General features: G+C 35.1%; 2 protein-coding genes across 2 annotated transcripts; both read right to left on the reverse strand.

Moving 5' to 3' along the window:
* Positions 1-4,945: 4,945 nt before the first annotated feature.
* Positions 4,946-6,866, reverse strand: LOC125200810 (polyphenol oxidase I, chloroplastic-like). The gene has a single exon (XM_048098583.1). The coding sequence runs from the start codon at positions 6,835-6,837 to the stop codon at positions 5,137-5,139; it is 1,701 nt and encodes a 566-aa protein (XP_047954540.1). The 5' UTR covers positions 6,838-6,866; the 3' UTR covers positions 4,946-5,136.
* A 9,914-nt stretch (positions 6,867-16,780) lies between these two features.
* LOC125200809 (polyphenol oxidase I, chloroplastic-like) lies at positions 16,781-18,934 on the reverse strand. Its single transcript, XM_048098582.1, has one exon. The coding sequence runs from the start codon at positions 18,749-18,751 to the stop codon at positions 16,991-16,993; it is 1,761 nt and encodes a 586-aa protein (XP_047954539.1). The 5' UTR covers positions 18,752-18,934; the 3' UTR covers positions 16,781-16,990.
* Between the last annotated feature and the right edge of the window lie 681 nt (positions 18,935-19,615).

Genomic DNA, 19,615 nt, shown 5'->3' on the forward strand with positions numbered 1-19,615 from the left:
CGATCCTTTGTCGGAACTACCCGTAATAACGAACTTGCAAAATGGATTTGTTTATCATAAAGAGATTGGTCGTCCCTGACCCTGCTTCACCTTAATTGTTATTTGAACAAGTAAAAGTTCTGTCTTGGTTCGAGTTTGATAATGATCGAGTTACATTGCTTCTTCGGCCCGAACCGAGGAATCCCTTAGATATGATGCAAAACGGATCTTGTTCTATCTTTGATCAGAGATTTCTCTATGAAAAATACAAATCGGAGTTTGAAAAATATATATATATATATATATATATATATAAACTTTTTCAATTCACTTTTCATTAATTTTTTTAAAACTCAGAGCTGAATTAAACTTGGTTAATAGTAGTAATTTATGTATATCGTTTAGGATAAATGTATGGATTTTTATTAAAGAGACAAGCCTTTACCTTTATTAAAAGGAGTGTAGTAATTATGTATATTGTTTATGATATATGCATTTGAAGGGACAATAACAATATTAAAAGGACGATGGCCAACTGGCTAATTGAACGACAAATAAACGTGGCAATACCATATGCTATTTATGGATTAATTGTTGTCACAAGTACTACGTCAAAAAAAATATAAACTCTTTCTTATTTCGTTTATTTCTAGAAAATATGAAATTTTTAATTTGAAAAACTCATTTTTCTTTGATGAAATAGGATTCATTCTTTATTGATAATATTTAAAAAATATTCTATTAGTTTTTTACTTTCTAATTATTCATTAAAACTTATCCAAACTAAATGTTTATATTTTTTGGGAACTGAAGGGTTAGGTAGGGGTAGGTGTGAGTCATATCCATTATTGTGAATTTATACATTTGCATGTGATTGGAGAGTTTTGAAAAAATTAACAAAAATACCAGCATAAATATTATACTCCAATAAAAAATTTAAAAACATAATACTAATATTAGTTTCTTTTTATTCTATAACAAATGCTAATTAACACATTAGTTTTTTCTTATTCTACCTCTAATCCTAATTAACATAAGAACTAAGAAAGGTTTGTTAACACAGGCTAAACAATCTACTGAAATAAATCACATAAAATACCCCCCCCCCCCCCGGCCTAGATGTTAGTAGTAGTACTTTAGAGGAGATATTTTCATAACTTGTCGAATTATATATGGTTACCAAATTTATTTAAATTTAGCGGAAGTAATATACAAAGACGCAAAGAGATGTTGCATGGAATGATATTGTGAATGTTTTATTATATGGTTATATCTTTTTGTATTATCTCTTTTATACGGTGTTTTATAAATAAATAACAGCATATCAATTACATGTACTCCTTCCGTCCAAAAAAAATATAGCAATTTGTGTATGGCACGGGATTTAATGTAGAATTGGTAAAGTAAGAGAGAAGGAAAAAAAGTAAAAGTGAAGGAGAAAAAGTAAATGAGAAGTAGTATTAATGGAATGATGTGTATGGTTATTATTTGTTGAAAATTTTCTATAAATGAATGTTTACAATTTTTTGTGGACGGCTAAAAATGATAATTGTGCTCTTTTTTTTGGACGGAGGGAGTATTTATGAGGTGAAATGGATAAAAGATTGCAAAGGTTGAATAACAATTGTCTGTGCTTATATGGTCTGATGGGCTTAAAGTAATTGAACTTAAATCAATAAACCTCCTATCTAGAAAATGATTTTAAAAAAACCGGAATTATTAACTCTTTAGTAAATATAATAAGAATAATAATAGTAAGAAGAAGTTACAAAAATAGCGTTTCTTTGCTACTTTCTCTACTGAATTGTATATGTAGTAGTAGTGGAGTACTTAATTATATGGTATTAATGTGTATTTACATTTTTTGTTTTAGATAAACAAAATGATTTAAATCAATATTTATGGTCTACTTTAAATAAATATATATCTTTATGATTTTCATATATAATAATTTAGTACTATTATATACTCCATCTGTTCCATTAGAAATGAAACTTTTTTCTTTTTGGTCGGTCCCATTAAAAATGAAACGTTTTCAAAAATGGAAACAACACTCTCTCTACTTTTTCTTCTCACTTACTTTACTCTCTCTTCATTAACTCACAAAACAACACTACATAAAATCTCGTGCCGAAAATAAAATGTTGCATATTTAATGGGACCGAGGAGTACATTTTTTAAGAAAATAAAATATAATTGTGCATCATCCAGGAATGTGATACTGGTATATATAAACAGGGAGTTTTAGAAATTTACGTGATTGCCATTTTAAAATTGGTCAATAATGTTTAGTTGTATAACAAGCATTTAGTATTGAGTGACGTAACTAAAAGAGTCATTTGAGTGACGTAACTTTCCCAGGTCATTTGAGTGATAATGTAAGAGAAATTATTTTGTCGTCAAGCATGTTTTATCTTGCATTTTTGTTGCTTTATTTTTTTAAACATTCATTATATTACCGCAAACAATACAAAAACAACTGAACAAATATATTACAGATTCTTCACAATTTATGTTGTGACCAGTGACAAACATAGAACCTGCAAAAGGAGAAGAAGAAAATAACCATTAAATAATACTCCCTCCGTCCCTGATTAGGAGTAGCACTTTGACCGGGCACGAGTTTTAAAAAATATAAAGAAAAGTTGGTTGAAAAAGTTAGTAGAATGTGAGATCTACTTTTTTATATTAGTTTTATATAAAATGTAAGTGAAACGAGTTAGTGGAATGTGAAACCTACTTACCATTTATGGTAAAAATGAAGTGCTACTTTTAATCGGGGACGAACCGAGATGAAAAAGTGCTACTCTTATTCGGGGACGGAGGGAGTAGTATTATCGTATAAAATGTTATGCTAAAAATAAATATTTTGCTTTAAATGAGATTCCAAAAGTATAATGACAAAGTTAATAAAAGCATTGATAAATTAAAAGAACAAATTAAAATAAAATAAATGAGCAAATCTAGACTACAGACTACAGTACCATTTATCACGTGTTTAATATGCATGCTTTTTTATTTTTAATCTTTTCAAAATGGATGTGCATTATTGACAATAATACAACTTTCGACTATTCATTTCTTTTAATTTCCACCACTTAACATTTTCAATATTGATGTCGACCGGAACGCGCCTTACTCGGTCGTTTTCGACCAAATTGGGTTCAAACCGGCACCCATATTAAAACGGTCCACTTTTTGAACTCTAAAACTATTGCATTTAATGCTTTGAAGTCCGTGAAATTAAATGATGAGTGAAATGATTATTTGATATTCTTGTTACCTAAGTGAATTTAGAGTTTTGACTGTGCGTTGACCGAGTCAACTTTTTTTATTACATGACGTGTCTGTTTGAAAATTGATGCAGGGTGAATTTAATTATTATTCGAATGTTTGGATTTATTGCCAAGGCGAGATAACTTACGAGTTTGAATTGGTGATGATGAAATCACAAATCGAAAACTTAAATAATTCCCTTTTCTTGAGAAATATTTATTGGACTCAATTTCGTATTAGACTTGATAAATTAAATAAATAATAAAAGTCCATCTCGTAAAAATTAAACTATGAGCTACACAATTTAAATAAAATATAATTGATTGTGAGCCCAAATTAATTAATGTAAATCCGTTTTGGTATAAGTCCAATGGAAATTCCTTGTATCTTGAGCCCAAATTCCATCATTTTTTTAATTCAGCTGCAGAAAAATAAATCTTCAAATCTGCTCAAACCTTTTCCACGCTCATCTTCTTCCATCTGAAATTCATTCCAAATTTAAACCAGTCTATCAGTTGTTAATTCTTCAATCAATATGACAATTATTTACCCCATTTAAGACACCACAAATCACGGTTTTTCTCCAACCCTAATCTACACCTACCGCCACTTCTCCATAATTCTACTGTAATCAGTTTTGTCCTTTTTATTTTTAATATTTAAATATTCTTTTGATATTTGGTTTAAAAGTGGAATGGGAGGGTACTGTACATGTATATGTTTGACTTTTTCTTTTGCATTACTACTTTTAATCCCATTCTTTTTAGTTTTTTTTTTTTGGCAAAATAATTGAGTGGGTTGTTTATAATTTGAGTTGGGCCGATGTGTTTTAAGCCCCTGGGCTGATTTAAAATGATTGATTGGGGAATAGAATGGAGCTGATTAAATCATCGTGGTTCGATTCATCTCTTCGAAAAATTGTTGGGGACGTGCGCGGCCGGCCGGCGTCGCCGCGACGCCTTGGGCGCCCCAAAATTAATCAAAATAATTAGTAAGATTCTAGTTGGGAAAATTCGTAACCCGATTGATAAAAATAATCGAAGCCTAGGATGCATGCATCTTCTTTATTTATTTACTTGATTCCTTGTGTTGATCTATGCATTATTTTAAATTCTAAAGATGATATTTCGCAAGTGAATCGTGATCGCAAGGAAAAGAATATAATTTCGGATTAAGCACTCGAGGTGGGCTTTATTTTCCTAAACTCTTTTATGTTTTGAAATCATGATTATGGTGTTATAAGGGCGGTTTAAATATTATGTCATGCCTGTGATTGTTTTTATGATGTTATGCGTCTGATGCCTAGTTTGTGAGTTCGCTCCAATAGGCTATAGGACTATATAAACGAATTCGGTTCTGAATAGGGCCGCAAACCCTATCAGGCTAGTGTGCACAGTTGGGATCGGAATTCATTCTTGCCAGTCGGCCAGTCTCGTGAGCGAATAGTGAGGCCACACTTTCGTCGCACTATGGAAATGTTGTGATTTATGGATTGTTGAGAAAATGAGGAGATTGTTTTTTGACTGCCGAGTCTATGAAATTATTTTGGTGATACTCGATGATATTCTTTTCTTAATAAAAAAACTCGAGTTCACATGAACTCAAACCTGAAACATGAGATATACACAACATGAATTGGTCAACGACACGATTATATTCATGTTGACACATCACGATAACATTACTAATCTATCGAAATAGCAAATTTATTCATCACAGAAACCAAGTAAAAGTTTCTGATAACAGAGGTAACATACATTAGAAACAGAGAATTTGAAGATGCAAAAACACACTCATGCCTCAAACAAAAGGCTTATTCGATCACACAAAAACACACCGGAAAAAAAAAAGTGAAGTCGACAAATCCCAATCATCAACTGACTACTTACGGCGGCGAATGATCTTAATACCACCAATGGTGACCGCGTCGCCGCTGATCTGCGGAACAATGGTGATAACAACAGCATCATCATCGGCAATGTTGATGTTCTCATACACTTCCCTCAAATTCAACCGAAGGTTGTTCACACTCTCCTTCCCCTTAACCCTGTGCGGCAGCTGCGTAAACGACCCGACATACTCCGCCCTGTCAAGCTCATCAGGCTTGTCGTCTTCATCGTTGATGAACACGTCAAACTTGATGAGCTTGGAGTTATTCGTGACGATATTCTCTAGCACCAGCGCCTCGTCCCCCTTTCCTTTAGCCGGCTTCGGCACCAGAACTTTAACTGTTTTCACTAGCTTGAGAGGGAACACTTTTTCCGCGGTCGGGAGCCCTTTCGCGAGCTCCTTGAGGTTGGCCGGGACGTTCTTCTGAGGCGGCCTCGAGTTGATCCATGGCGTGTCGCTGTATTCGTACTCGTATCCGAGCTTCCGGTGATCCAAGCAGTCTGATGTCTTGACCCGGACGAGGTTCTTCTTCTCGTCGTAGAACATGAAGGACGAGTTGTTGAAGTCGTCGTCGTCGATTTTTTTCGAGTAGCTCGCCGGGATTTTATCCCACAGCGTCCACATTCTGTCGACGTTTGCGTGATGGCTGTAGAACATCGGGTCCCGCCCGGCCGAGTAGAAGTTTCCCATATCCTCTTTGAACTCGTTTCTCGGGTCTCCAACCCAAGCGTGGATCCCAGTGTGGGATCCACGCTCGGAAGTCCCTCCCAGGGCGAAGGCATGGGGATTGTCACCGGCTCGGTACTCTGTCCCCATGAAGTCAATGGCGGTTTCGACATCGCTGACCATTTCCTTGTACATGAGGGACAAGTTGTTGGAGATGAGCTGGACCGGGTCGGTTATGCCGCTGTTCAGGCCCAGGTCGACCACAGCCGGGCGGCGGTGGGCCTGGTTCCTGTCCTCGTCGTAGAGAGACGAGGATGGGTCGTCGAAGGCCGGGGGCATGGTCATGCCCCTGGGGTTGTCCCAGTTCCAGTAAGGCAAGGCGAAGGTGGGATCTCCAATGAGTTCACCCAAGATCCTTTCATAGAAATATAAGTACCATCTATGGAAAGGGAAGAAAGTCCATGAGTTGTGGACTTGTAGGTCGACCCCGGGGTACCCGACCTGGTCGTAGGGGCCGTTGCAGTAAGCGCAGTGGATGTTCGCTTGCTGCGTGAATCCCCTGGGGTCGTCCGGGTCGGTCACGTCTAGTTCCCGCATCTTCGACATTGCTAGCTTGTATTTAACTAGGTTTGCAGGGCTCAGGCGGTGGGCAGACTGCCTCCGCCTGAGCTTTGTGAAGACAGGGAGCTTGTAGTCTCCCTGCTTGTCCGTGAAGGGCGGGCAGCAGTTGACGTCGAGCTTCACGACCTCCTCCTGCTTGTCCACAGTGCGGGTGGTGGTGGCACCTGTGGGGTCGCAGGTGCTCAGGTCAGGAGGCAGGATCGGGAGGGCCTCGGCCTTGCGGCCGAGGCTGCTGCCCGCACCATACATGCCTCCCAGGCCTAGGAGTATGTTGCGGCGGTCAATGCCGCCGCCTCCATCTCCGCTGCATGAGATTTGAGAGCGGTGGCGACGGCCTGGGAAGCGGGAGCTGGGGGGGTTTGGGGCGGAGGAGAACATGATGAAGGAAGATTGAAGGGAAGCCATGGTTTGGTGATTTCCTTAGGTGTGGAGGGATGTCTTTATATAGAGAGTAATGTAGTTTTCATGAATTTGTACTACGTATTATTGTTTGTATACTCCACTTATCAAGTAGTATGTCTAATTGCGAATATACTATTTGCATTGACCATTTTGTATGCAATTTGAAAGTTTGATTTTGCGGACTTTACAAAATGTCATGGCTCTAAAGTGATGAGACAGAAAGAGAGAGTGATTATGGGAGATTGAAGCCTAACAAAATCAGTGGTGAAATATGTACGTTGGATATGTGAAGCATTATTTAAAAATTTGTTTATAAAATTGGATTAGTTATTTTAATGGTGGACTAATGGAGGTCAACTGATTTAAAATATTACTCCTTCGTTCCCATAAAAATACATGCACTTTCTATTTTCGTCAGTTCGACAAGAATATGTGCATTCCATTTTTGAAAAATTATACTATCAATTTATAATGTAAGTCCACAATCTACTAACATTACTTTAACTACCATTCACATCATCTCTCTTAATTTACCATATCATTCTCTTCATGTCTCTTAATTTACCAATTTTGTCTTAATTCTCGTGTCATACTCATTGCTTATATTTTTTATGGCACGGAGGGAGTACTATATATCCTGATTATAATTAAACTACTATAAATTAAGCAATGGGGTGGGATTGTGTGGGTTGAAATGAAATGGACTACTCCCTCCGTCCCATAAATTTTGTCGCACTTTGATCGGACACGAGTTATAAGAAATGTAATTTAAAGTGAGTTGAAAAAATTAGTGAAATGTAGGTCTTACTTTTAATCAGTTTTTATAATAAAATGTAAGTGGTAATGAATTAGTGGAATATGAAGTTCATTACCAAAAGAGGTCAGAAGTGAAATGTGACAAATTTTATGGGTCGGACAGATATGGAAAACTTTTGGGACGGAGGAAGGAAGTAATAATCTAGATTTTATAGTATGAATACAATTATTTAAGCGTAGGCGGTCGGATTGGAGAAGAAAATGAGGTTATTTTGCTAATGTATTTCAATTTTTATTGATATAGATCATGATTTCACAAGTACGTATATAAATTTTCTTATTAAAATAATAATTTATCTATGTAATTTTTGTTACTTATTGCATAGTATCACAAGATTAAACGATAGTATTAGAGCATTTGCAGAGTGTGAGAGGAGTGGAGCCGCGACGCTTGGGCGTGGAGGGAAAGGAAGAAATGAGAAAAAGCATTTATTTATGTTATATTTTCATTAATGAATTCTTTTATTAACGAAAATTATATGGGTGGAATTTCCCATTAATGAATATTCCATGCATAAATATATTTAAATATGAATTTTTAAGTATTTCTAATTTTTAATACTTTTAATGAATAACTTCCGTGTTACATATTGTTTCGTATTTCAATTATAAAACTAAAATAATAAATAGTGAAAATTAATGTTCACCAATGAGGAGAGAGCATTCATTATAAGAATTGTGACTTGGAACAAAGAAAGAGAGGAATGATGACATGATAAATGTTTTGGCCCAGAGAGAGTCATCCCAAATGAATAATTTAGTACTCTCCCTTTCTTCGATATTAATAGAAACACTTCTTCTTTTGATATAAAGATTAAGAATAGTACATCAAGCAGACGGTGAATAAAGTAAGATTCCTTTCTTCTTTGTTAATAAAGATATTTATTTTCGGTATAGAAATTAAGAATAGTATATTAAATAGAGTGGTGAATAAAATAAGAGAGAATAAAGTAAGCGGAAATTATTTTTGCTCAAAATAGAAATAACTCTATTATCTTGAAACTTCTCAAAATAAAAAAATAATTCTATTAGAGCATCCACAATAGGGGTGGCGCGGCGGCTGCCCCGATCGCGGCTAAGCCGCGGCTGGCTACTGTGACGGAAGAGGGCGGACGCGTCCGCCCCGGAGGCGGACGAATTTTGTGGGGCAGAAGGACTTTCACCCCGAAAGCGGCGAGGACGAGCCGGAGGAGAGAGAAACGCGGCGGTCGCCGATTTGCTTTTTTTTTTTTTTTTTTTAAATTTTGAATTTTGAATTATTTTTTTTTGCTTATTTTAAAATATAAATTCTAATTGAAATAAAATATACAAAGAATAAAAATAAAGTGAAATGTGGCTAATAAAAGTGTCCACTATTGCTACGGAAACTTTTTTTTTTGGCCGTGGACAAATAAAAAGTGGCTATAGATAAAAAACGTAAAAGTGTCCGGCCAGAGTGTCCACTCTATTGTGGATGCTCTTAGCATGGAAAGAAGAGAGTAATTTTTGTTTATTGTTAAAGGCATCTCAAACCATAGTCCAAAACCCATCCCAAATTGTAATACTCCCTCCGTCTCAAGGTATTAGTCCAACTTTCCCTTTTGGGATGTCCCAATATATTAGACTCATTTGCTTTTTTAGCAAAAAGCATCTATCTTATTTTATTCTCCACTTAATTTTTTCTCTCTTCTCTCCCCTACATTTCCCTCTCTCATACTTTACTCTCTCCACTTTAACTATTTAAATATTAATTCCTTAAATCATGTGCCCAAAAGAAGTGAGTCTAATACTTCGGGACGGAGGGAGTACTTTTTTTTGCATTTATGAATAGTATCTTCCCAAAGATGGAGTAGTATTGTAGCAAAACGCAAATCTGCTCCTTTTTTTTTTTAAATTGCAATTACATCCTTCCTTTCATTTCTATTTGAAGATGATTACCTGTATATGGAGAAAAGGCCATCAGTTGCTTGAACAAATGGAGTTATAGAGATTGGGGAAGAAATAGCATCGAAGAAGACGATGGAAGTGGGCGCCTATTATTTAGTCTTAAAATTAAGTACTCTCTCTGTCCCAAGGAAGATGATATCTTCCTTCAATAGCACGAGATTTTATGCAGTTTTATTTTGTATATTAGATAGAGAGAGTAAAATAAGAGAAATAGAATAAAATAGAGATAAAGAATTTTATTTTTTAGTATTGGATCATCTTGGGTGGGATAAACTAAAAGGAAAATAAGTTATCATGGGATGGATAGAGTATTTGACTGCGCTTCAAATTAATTGGGTATTGGGCTAATTAATGTAAATATAAAATGGACATCTTTCAAATTTTAAATTGAGATGCATTTGATTGGTGTTGGTCAATCATACTTCAACACACGGATACCTTTACACTTTTAATTGAGCATATTTTACCTTTTTTTTTTAAAATGTAACATATTGACCTTTATTTATTTTTATTTTATTAAAAATTAATTTTGTAATGCATAAAATTTTTTTATATAATTTTTGATATTATATATAGTATGATATTTAATTTATACTGCAAATTATTGATAAAGTGTTGTGGGGTTAATGTATAATTTAAATAAATATGTAGGTAAGATTGAAAAAGTATAAAAAGTAAGTGAATATAGAATATTTTTTTAGGTTTGGTTTGGTGTAAATTGTTGGAGTATTTGATATAACATATACTAAAACATGGGTATGAGTTTAATGTTAATGGTTGGATTCTCAACGATGACGCAAAGCCCATCTTCGGGGTAGAATTCACTTCCAACCATACTGCATGACGCATCCCAAACTATCCTTTTTTCAGTTTTTTAACAGTAATGCACCAAAGATGCAGTAGTACCGTAGCTACTATATTTCACTTTTTGAAGTTTCAGAAAATTGCAATTGGATCCCTCATGCTTATGCATTTTCGAATGGAAGCAAAGACTTACCTGATTTATGAAGAGTTGTTGATGGTTGAAGAGCTCGCAAAGAAAATTTTGAGATGCAGACATAGAGAAAATAGAAAAAGAGAAGGGGAAGAAGATATCGGTGCTGCATTAAGAGGAAACTAAATTTAAATTTGTAGTAGAATATCGTTAATGGGTTGGGATAATTAAATATCATATACTATGTATCTGTTTTTAGATTTGAGATAGGCTAATTAATCATATATATGTATCATGCTATCATGTATAATATATTTAATATATTTATTATAAATATATTTAATATAAATAATTGTATTAATTTTTTTAATTATGGTTGGAAAATTATTGATAAAGTGTTGTGAGGATAATATGTAATTTAAATAAATACATAGATAAGATTGAAAAAGTAAAAAAGTTTGTAGAAGAATATGAAATATTATTTTCAGTTTTAATTTAATGTAAATGGTTGCTATAGAATTAATGATTGGTACGATTGCATTGAAAAATAAATTTGAGTTAGTTGGAGATGGCATTAAATATATGTAGGGATATTTTGAAGGGACAAGCCTTTAACTATTAAAAGGACAATAACCAATTGGCTACTTATGGATTAATCGTTTTCATTGTCATAACTCATAAGTACTATGTATGACATATTTTTAATAGTTTCAGTCATCACAAAAAAAAATGAGTTCTTTCATTTTTTTTGTTTGTTTTCTAAAAGTACGAAATTTTTAATTTTAAAAATTCTTTTATCAGTAACATGGGATTCATTCTCTATTAATAATATTTAAAAAACTTTTTCTTACTATCTTTTTTCTTATTTTTTTAATAATACATTAAAATTCGTGTTGAACTATATGTTTATACTTTTCAGGAGCGGAGTGAATATTAAAAACGTGTATGGTATGGAAAAAAGTTAAGATGCGAAAACATAATGGGGGGTAGGTGGGTCCAGGGATATCAATGGGGTGGGCCCAGTGGGTTTCGAGCAAACCTACTCGAGTTGCGAGTCAATCGAGTGCGAGCTAATTGGGTTGTAATTTTTTTCAGGTTATGAAAGTTCAACCCTAGCCCTAAAAACTCGGGTTTCGGGCTAGCCCGGCAGGTTAATCGGGTTGCTACCTATAGAATTAACATGTGAGCAATTCAATAAATAATGATGAAAATTAGTTATGTTTATAATTTTTTTTTAAATAATTTTGTTACTTGGAGGGTTTGAACAAGTTATATTTATAAAATGTAAAACATTTAATTATGGTAAATTTGAGATATATGCTTAAACCCAAACTTAAACATGATCAAATACTAATATTTGAGATTTGGGCAAAATAAAACATAAACATTAAGAAATTTAAAAGCATATTTTAGAAGTTTAAATATATTTCCTAGTAAATTTCAAGTTTCTAATTTATTTATCTATAGTATTATATTAATGAAAATGTAGTATATAATCTGTATATATAATATAAAATTGAAAGTGATTTTTTTAGTTATCTAAATTATAAAGTATTGAATTATGAGGCAAAATAATAGAAATTTAATCGATTTTTCGGGCCAGCTCATAGGATTTCGGGTCTGGCCCTAACGAGTTGCGGGTTAATCGAGCGCAGTCTAATCGTGCTGTAATTTTATCCGGCTAGAAATTTTTAACCCTAGCCCTATAAATTTGGGGTACTATTCGGGCCAACCATGGGTTGCAGGCTGTATTGACATCCCTAGGTGAGTCATATTTTCCTCAATAGAAGGGTTGCTACATTATCTACTAGTGTGTGTCATATCCATTGTGTGAGTCATACTCTCTCCGTCCCTTAAATTTTGTCTTATTTTTCCATTTTTATCTGTTCTATTAAATTTGTCACATTTCACTTTTTGTCATGTTTAATAGTGGATCACATATTCCATTAACTCATTCTAACTCAAATTTTATTATAAAACTAATATACAAAAGTAGGACCCACTCTCCACTAACTTTTTCAACTCACATTCCATTACATTTCTTAAAACTCTTGAGTGAGAATGAACATTTCTTAAACTCTTGAGTGAGAATGAACGGAAATATAATGGAAAGTGAATTGAAAAAGTTAGTGGAGAGTGAGTCCTACTTTTGTATATTAGTTTTATAATAAAATTTGAGTTAGAATGAGTTAATGGAATATGTGATCCATTACCAAAAGTTGTAAAAAGTGTAATGTGATAAATTTTGTGGAAAAAACAGAAATAGAAAAATATGACAAACTTTTTGGGACTAAGGGAAAAAGTAATAATTAAGATTTTATAGTATAAACACCAATTGTAAGTGGTCGGAAAAGAAAAAATGAGGTTATTTTGCGCTTCTCTTGTCATAGCATCGAAAAAATCATACTATTAACGGTAATTTGGGCATCCCTTCGTAAAACTTCTGGCTCCGCCACTCCCGTGAATGCTCTTATAATTTAGTAATTTTTGTTTGATGTAGGTATTTACTGTAGGGACAAATTCATGTAGCAATGCCATGTGCTACTTATGGATTAATCGTTTTCATTGTTATAAGTACTACGTCTGATTTTTTTTAATATGATAAACGTGGTTACGACATTTATGGTATGAATTTAAGGGGGTAGGTGAGTCATATTTTTCTCAATATATAGAAGGATAGCTACATTATCCACTAGTGTGAGTCATATCCATTTCAGTGCATCCATATATATATATATATAATTAGGGAATTTTGAAAGATATTAACACAAATGTCGTTATAGATAATTTAATAAAGTTATAAATTGAAAAGTTCTTCTATTGTTTTTATGATAATTGAAGGGTGTGGAAGAGGACAAGTTTTAGAAAACTAATGCTAATACACATCTTTATATATTTGTGATGAATGTAATAAGCTTAGACGGATGGAGTATTTTTCTCTTTAAACTTAATAAATAAAATAATATCTCATAATATTTAGTATAATCATCTAAATGCTATTATGGGACAAGGAGAGTAGTATTCCATGGGTTAAAACTAATTCCCTAATTTAAATACCTCAACACAAACTAGTCGTGTCGTATTCTTTTTAGTCTGTCTCAAGATAATTAAATCATTTCTTTGTGTGACAAAAAATTTTCTCTCATTCATACTTTACTCTCCCTTTCTATCTTATCTCCCTCCACCCAAAATAAGCAAAACATTTCTTTTGGACACGAGATTTAAAGAATTGATATTTAATGAGTTACAGTGGAGAGAGTAAAGTATGAGAGGAGAAAAAGTAGAGAAGTAAAGAGAGAATAAAGGAAGTAGAGAATAAAGAAACACAAATGATTTTTGCTAAAAAGAGAAATAGCTCACTTATAGTGAGACATCCCAAAAAGTAATATGACTCACTTATCTTAGAATGGAGAAAGTACTTTATTCGCTCTCCTACTTTATTCTCTCAAATCTAACCTTTAACACAATAATTCTTGTATCCAAAAGAAACATCTCAACTACCTTAAAGCATCTCAAGGGAAATGATGAATGAATAGGTAAAAAGGAAATAACTGCCATATTTACCTCTTCTTCATAAAATTTCATGTTCCAATGAAAGGGGTATATGAGGAGGTATTATACATTTTTTCATTATGAGAAGATATATTTACCTCTTTTTTATACAAAGGGTAAAAAGTTACTCTAGTTATTTTTGTTTGCATTTTTGGTTTACCTTCTTTCCTTGGAGTCTTACTTTTTGAAAAGGTATAATTACATTTTTAAGAATGTAAATGAGAAATATACATTCTCAATTTATCTTTTTCCCTTAGAGATCTCTCAAGACAAAGAGAGTGTAATATTTCAATCATACTACCTCTATCTTTTTTTAAAAATAGAAATATTTGAAATGACACGAGTTTTAATGTACAATTATAAAGAGAAAAATGATTGAAGTATTGTTAGTGAAGAATGAGTCAAACCTTATTAGAATTTTTTTTAAGTAATTTTCTTTTTTAATATTAAGAGGTACTCTCGTCGTCCCGTAAAAATATGAACATTTGGGATGGTACGAAAACTAATGCATAATTAGCAAAGTAAGAGAGATTGACAATGTAGTTAAATAGTGTTAGTGCATAGTGAGACTCATATTATTATAGTGTGATGATGGGTGCTAGTGGTATATATTCTAAATTAATTAATGTATATGGATAATGAGTTGGGAATAACTTTCCACAAATAGAAATAAACTATTTTTGTGTGATAAATAGAAAAGAAAAATGTCTTCATTTTTAAAGGATGGAAAAAATATACTAAAATAAAAATAATTTTTATTTATAAACAATTATAAATGTACCCAATACCTATTGCCCACAGAAGGATAGAATCCTCATTGGGCCTCCATTGTTGTTTGATATTATTATTTTCTTATATAAGCTTGGGGTTTTATAATTCATTCTTAAGACTGAAGTGGGCCGAAGTTCCAAGAAAATTGGGCCTTCATAATAAATAGACTAATATCCAAAAATGACCTCATCGGGGTATTGTTATGGATTTCAATTTTCGGTATTTGTAGATGTTGTTGTTAAGATATTTATACTCATTTTTTTTGCTATGAATTGCTTTTGTGTTTCTATCAGTCTAAAGAAATTTCTAAGGTGGCATTCGGTTGCCATGAATAATATTATGAGACTATTCATTTACAATTAAGTTGTAGAATTATTTTAGTTGGAGGGGGAGGCTATGACTAATTATCATAAGACTATTCATCTAGGATTAAGTTGTAGTGTTCAATCTTATGAACCAAACATGATACATATTTAATCATGAGATTTAATTTTGGCAACCGAACATCTCCTAAGAAGATAACGATGTAACCAGTGGCGGAACCAGCATAGGCCAAGCCCCCGCTGGAGCGGGGGCTTGCTGGTTCCTGATCATTATTACCACCGGAAATTGTAAGGGCGCCGCCCAGTTGCAGAATCCGTTAGATTGCTTAAGGAAGAAGATGAACTTACAGACTTAGGTTTTGCTATTGGGCTGGAATGTATAATAAAATCAATTGGGCCTTTGGTATTAGAAGCTATTAGTACTCTTATTTAATTCCTGACCAAATATCCCTCACTATAGATAAATCGATAGTCATTAGTTTTATAACTCTAAGTCATTTATTTAATTCTTTTTTCCTCCTATTATCAATTTTATTTCATGTACGCTTGGTGCATGAATTTAGTTCCTCTATCTATTATTTGTATTACACAGTAATAGATGGTGTTCTCTTTATTTTGATCAGTTTACTTTATTTTTTACTTCCTTCGTCCCGCTTTAACAGTTTCATTGACTTTTTTGTCATCTTTTTGTAAAAATAATAAAAAATAGTTAAAGTGGAGTAATGGTAAAGTAAGAGACACAATAATGTAGATAAGACTCTTCTCTATATTATTCTCTCTCTTAATTTACCATTTCACATTTTTAACTATTTTTTATCATTTTTACAAAAAGAAGACAAAAAAGTCAATAAGACTGCTAAAGCGGGACGAAGGGAGTAATTTTTTTAATATCAATTGCTAATGAGAGTATGAGTTTAGGGGATATGGTTTCATATCAGAAAATGGGGAGAAATATTTATAAAATAAATTTATCTTTATAATTTTATGGTGAAAATTTATATCAAAAAATTTGTTATCAAATTGTCTTAGAATTTTGGTGTATAGTTTTACTTGAGAAAATGTTAATCTATTTAACTTTTGTAAAAGTTTATAGGTATTATTAAATATTAAATTATTTTAATATTATTATTTTTTATATTTCAGCACCGGCTTTTTTCTATTTCTGGTTCCGCCACTGGATGTAACTACTATGTTTTGTAATCCCTCCGTCCCACTAAAGATGACTCACTTTTCTTTTTGGTTTGTCAAATCCAAGATGATCTATTTCTATAAATAGAAACCAATTTATCTCTACTTTATTTATTCTCTCTTACCTTACTCTCTATATAATACACAAAATAAAACTGCATAAAACTCCGTGCCACACAAGGAAGGGGTCATCTTCCTTGGGACGGAGAGAGTACATTTTTTAAGATAGGGATGCATACATTTTGAGATACTCTCTAGATATGATTTGTGGGTCGGGCTGTAATCAAGTTGATCTGATAACAATTACACTAGCTAATGTATAACCCGAATACAACTTTTTAGGGAAAAAAATCTTTAACCTGAACACGAATTCAGCCTGCTACACTCAAACCAGAAACATGCGATATACTTGGTCAACGACACGATTATATTCATGTTGACACATCACGAAATAGCATATTTATTCATAACAGAAACTAAGTAAAAGTTTCTGAAAACAGAGGTTACATAATAATACACTCTGCATTAGATACAGAGGATTTAAAGATGCATAAACACAGTGATCCCTCAAACCAAAGGCTTATTCTCACACAAAAACACACCGAAAAAAACAGAGCAAATTCGACAAATCTCAACCAACAACAGACTACTTACGCGGCCGGCGGCGAATGATCTTAATACCACCAATGGTGACCGCGTCGCCGCTGATCAGCGGAACAATGGTGATAACAACAGCATCATCGTCAGCAATGTTGATGTTCTCGTACACTTCCCTCAAATTCAACCGAAGGTTGTTCACACTCTCCTTCCCCTTAACCCTGTGCGGCAGCTGCGTAAACGACCCGACATACTCCGCCCTGTCAAGCTCATCAGGCTTGTCGTCTTCATCGTTGATGAACACGTCAAACTTGATGAGCTTGCTGTTATCCGTAACGATATTCTCCAGCACCAGCGCCTCGTCCGCCTTGCCTTTAGCCGGCTTCGGCACCAGAAACTTGACTGTTTTCACTAGCTTGAGAGGGAAGACTTTGTCCGCGGTCGGAATGCCCTTCGCGAGCTCCTTGAGGTTGGCCGGGACGGCCCTCTGAGGCGGCCTCGAGTTGATCCATGGCGTGTCGCTGTATTCGTACTCGTACCCGAGCTTCCTGTGATCCAAGCAGTCTGATACCTTGACCCGGACGAGGTTCTTCTTCTCGTCGTAGAACATGAAGGACGAGTTCTTGAAGTCGTCGTCGTCGATCTTTTTCGAGTAGCTCGCCGGGATTTTGTCCCAGATCGTCCACATTCTGTCGACGTTTGCATGATGGCTGTAGAACATCGGGTCCCGCCCGGCCGAGTAGAAGTTTCCCATATCCTCTTTGAGGTCGTTTCTTGGGTCTCCAACCCAAGCGTGGATCCCAGTGTGAGAGCCACGCTCGGAAGTCCCTCCCAGGGCGAAGGCATGGGGATCGTCGCCTGCTCGGTACTCGGTCCCCAAAAAGTCAACGGCAGTTTCGACGTCGCTGACCATTTCCTTGTACATGAGTGCCAAGTTGTTGGATATGAGCTGGACGGGGTCGGTTATGCCGCTGTTCAGGGCCAGGTCCACCACGGCTGGGCGGCGGTGGTCCTGGTTCCTATCCTCGTCATATAGAGGCGAGGACGGGTCGTCGAACGCCAGGGGCATGCTCATGCCCCTGGGGTTGTCCCAGTTCCAGTAAGGCAAGGCAAAGGTGGGATCTCCAATGAGTTCACCTAAAATTCTTTCATAGAAATATAAGTACCATCTATGGAAAGGGAAGAAAGTCCATGAGTTGTGGACTTGTAGGTCGATCCCGGGGAAGCCGACCTGGTCGTAGGGGCCGTTGCAATAAGCGCAGTGGATGTTCGCTTGCTGCGTGAAGCCCCTGGGGTCATCCGGGTCGGTCACGTCGAGCTCCCGCATTTTCGCCATCGCTTTCTTGTATTTAGCAAGGTTTGCAGGGCTCAGGCGGTGGGCAGACTGCCTCCGCCTGAGCTTTGTGAAGACAGGGAGCTTGTAGTCTCCCTGCTTGTCCGTGAAGGGCGGGCAGCAGTTGACGTCGAGCTTCACGACCTCCTGCTTGTCGCCCACGCGGCGGGTGGTGGTGGCACCTGTGGGGTCACAGGTGCTCAGGTCGGGAGGCAGGATCGGGGCAGCCTCGGCCTGGCGGCCGAGGCTGCTGCCCGCGCCATACAGGCCTCCCAGGCCTAGGAGTATGTTGCGGCGGTCTATGCCGCCGCCTCCATCGCCGCTACATGAGATTTGAGAGCTGTGGCTCCGGCCCGGGAGGCGGGAGCTGCGGGGTTTCGGGGCGGAGGAGAGCAATGTGAAGGAGGATTGAAGGGAAGCCATGGTTTGGTGATTTACATAGGTATGGAGGCATGTCTTTATAAATGCAGTGTTCATGAAATTGTACTATTATTGTTTTCACACCACTCCACTTGTCACATAAGTCTAATTGTGAATGTATTTCTCATAATTTCGATTAACCTTTTCTGACAGGTTGTTTTTTCCGGTGACCTTTTGTGTGCAAATTGCAAGTTTGATTTTGAGAACTTTACAACATGTCATGGCTCTAAAGAGATGAGAGATAGATAGAGTGTGATTATTCGGAGATTAAGGGCTAACAAATTCACTTGTGACTTGTGAGTAATATATATCTGAAGCATTGAATAAAAATTTGATTCAAAGATTGGATTAGTTAATTTAATGGTGGACTAAATGAGGTCAATTGATTTTGAATATTATTTATCTTCATTATAATATAAATTAAACAATGGGGTAGGATGGTGTGGGCTGAAATGATATGAAATATGAGTATGATCTATCTTGATTTTAATATATAAACACCATTATTTAATTGTAGGTGGTCGGATTGGAAAGTAAATTAAAACAATATTATGAAATCTTGATTATTATAGCTTATTTTTACACTTGGTAAACAGATTAAAAGATATACTTATAATTTAGTAATTTTTTTATTGTTAATGTGTAGATATTTTTGTAGAAAAGCCTATTAACTTTTTCGATGGTCAAAGGACAAAGGACAAAGGACAAAGGCCAATTGGCTAGTTGAGCGACAAAATTACGTGGCAATATAGTGTGAACCATGTGCTATTATTGAATTATTCATCTCAGTCAAAAAGTATGTGAATTTTTTAATTAGAAAAACGAGGTTAACAACATTTATTATATCTGAAAAGAAAGTCAAAATTGTGATCTAGCACATATTGGAAGGGTAGGTGAGTTATACAATTTTCTCAGTAGAAG

Source organism: Salvia hispanica, chromosome 1 (assembly GCF_023119035.1).
Source record: "Salvia hispanica cultivar TCC Black 2014 chromosome 1, UniMelb_Shisp_WGS_1.0, whole genome shotgun sequence".
Classification (NCBI taxonomy): domain Eukaryota; kingdom Viridiplantae; phylum Streptophyta; class Magnoliopsida; order Lamiales; family Lamiaceae; genus Salvia; species Salvia hispanica.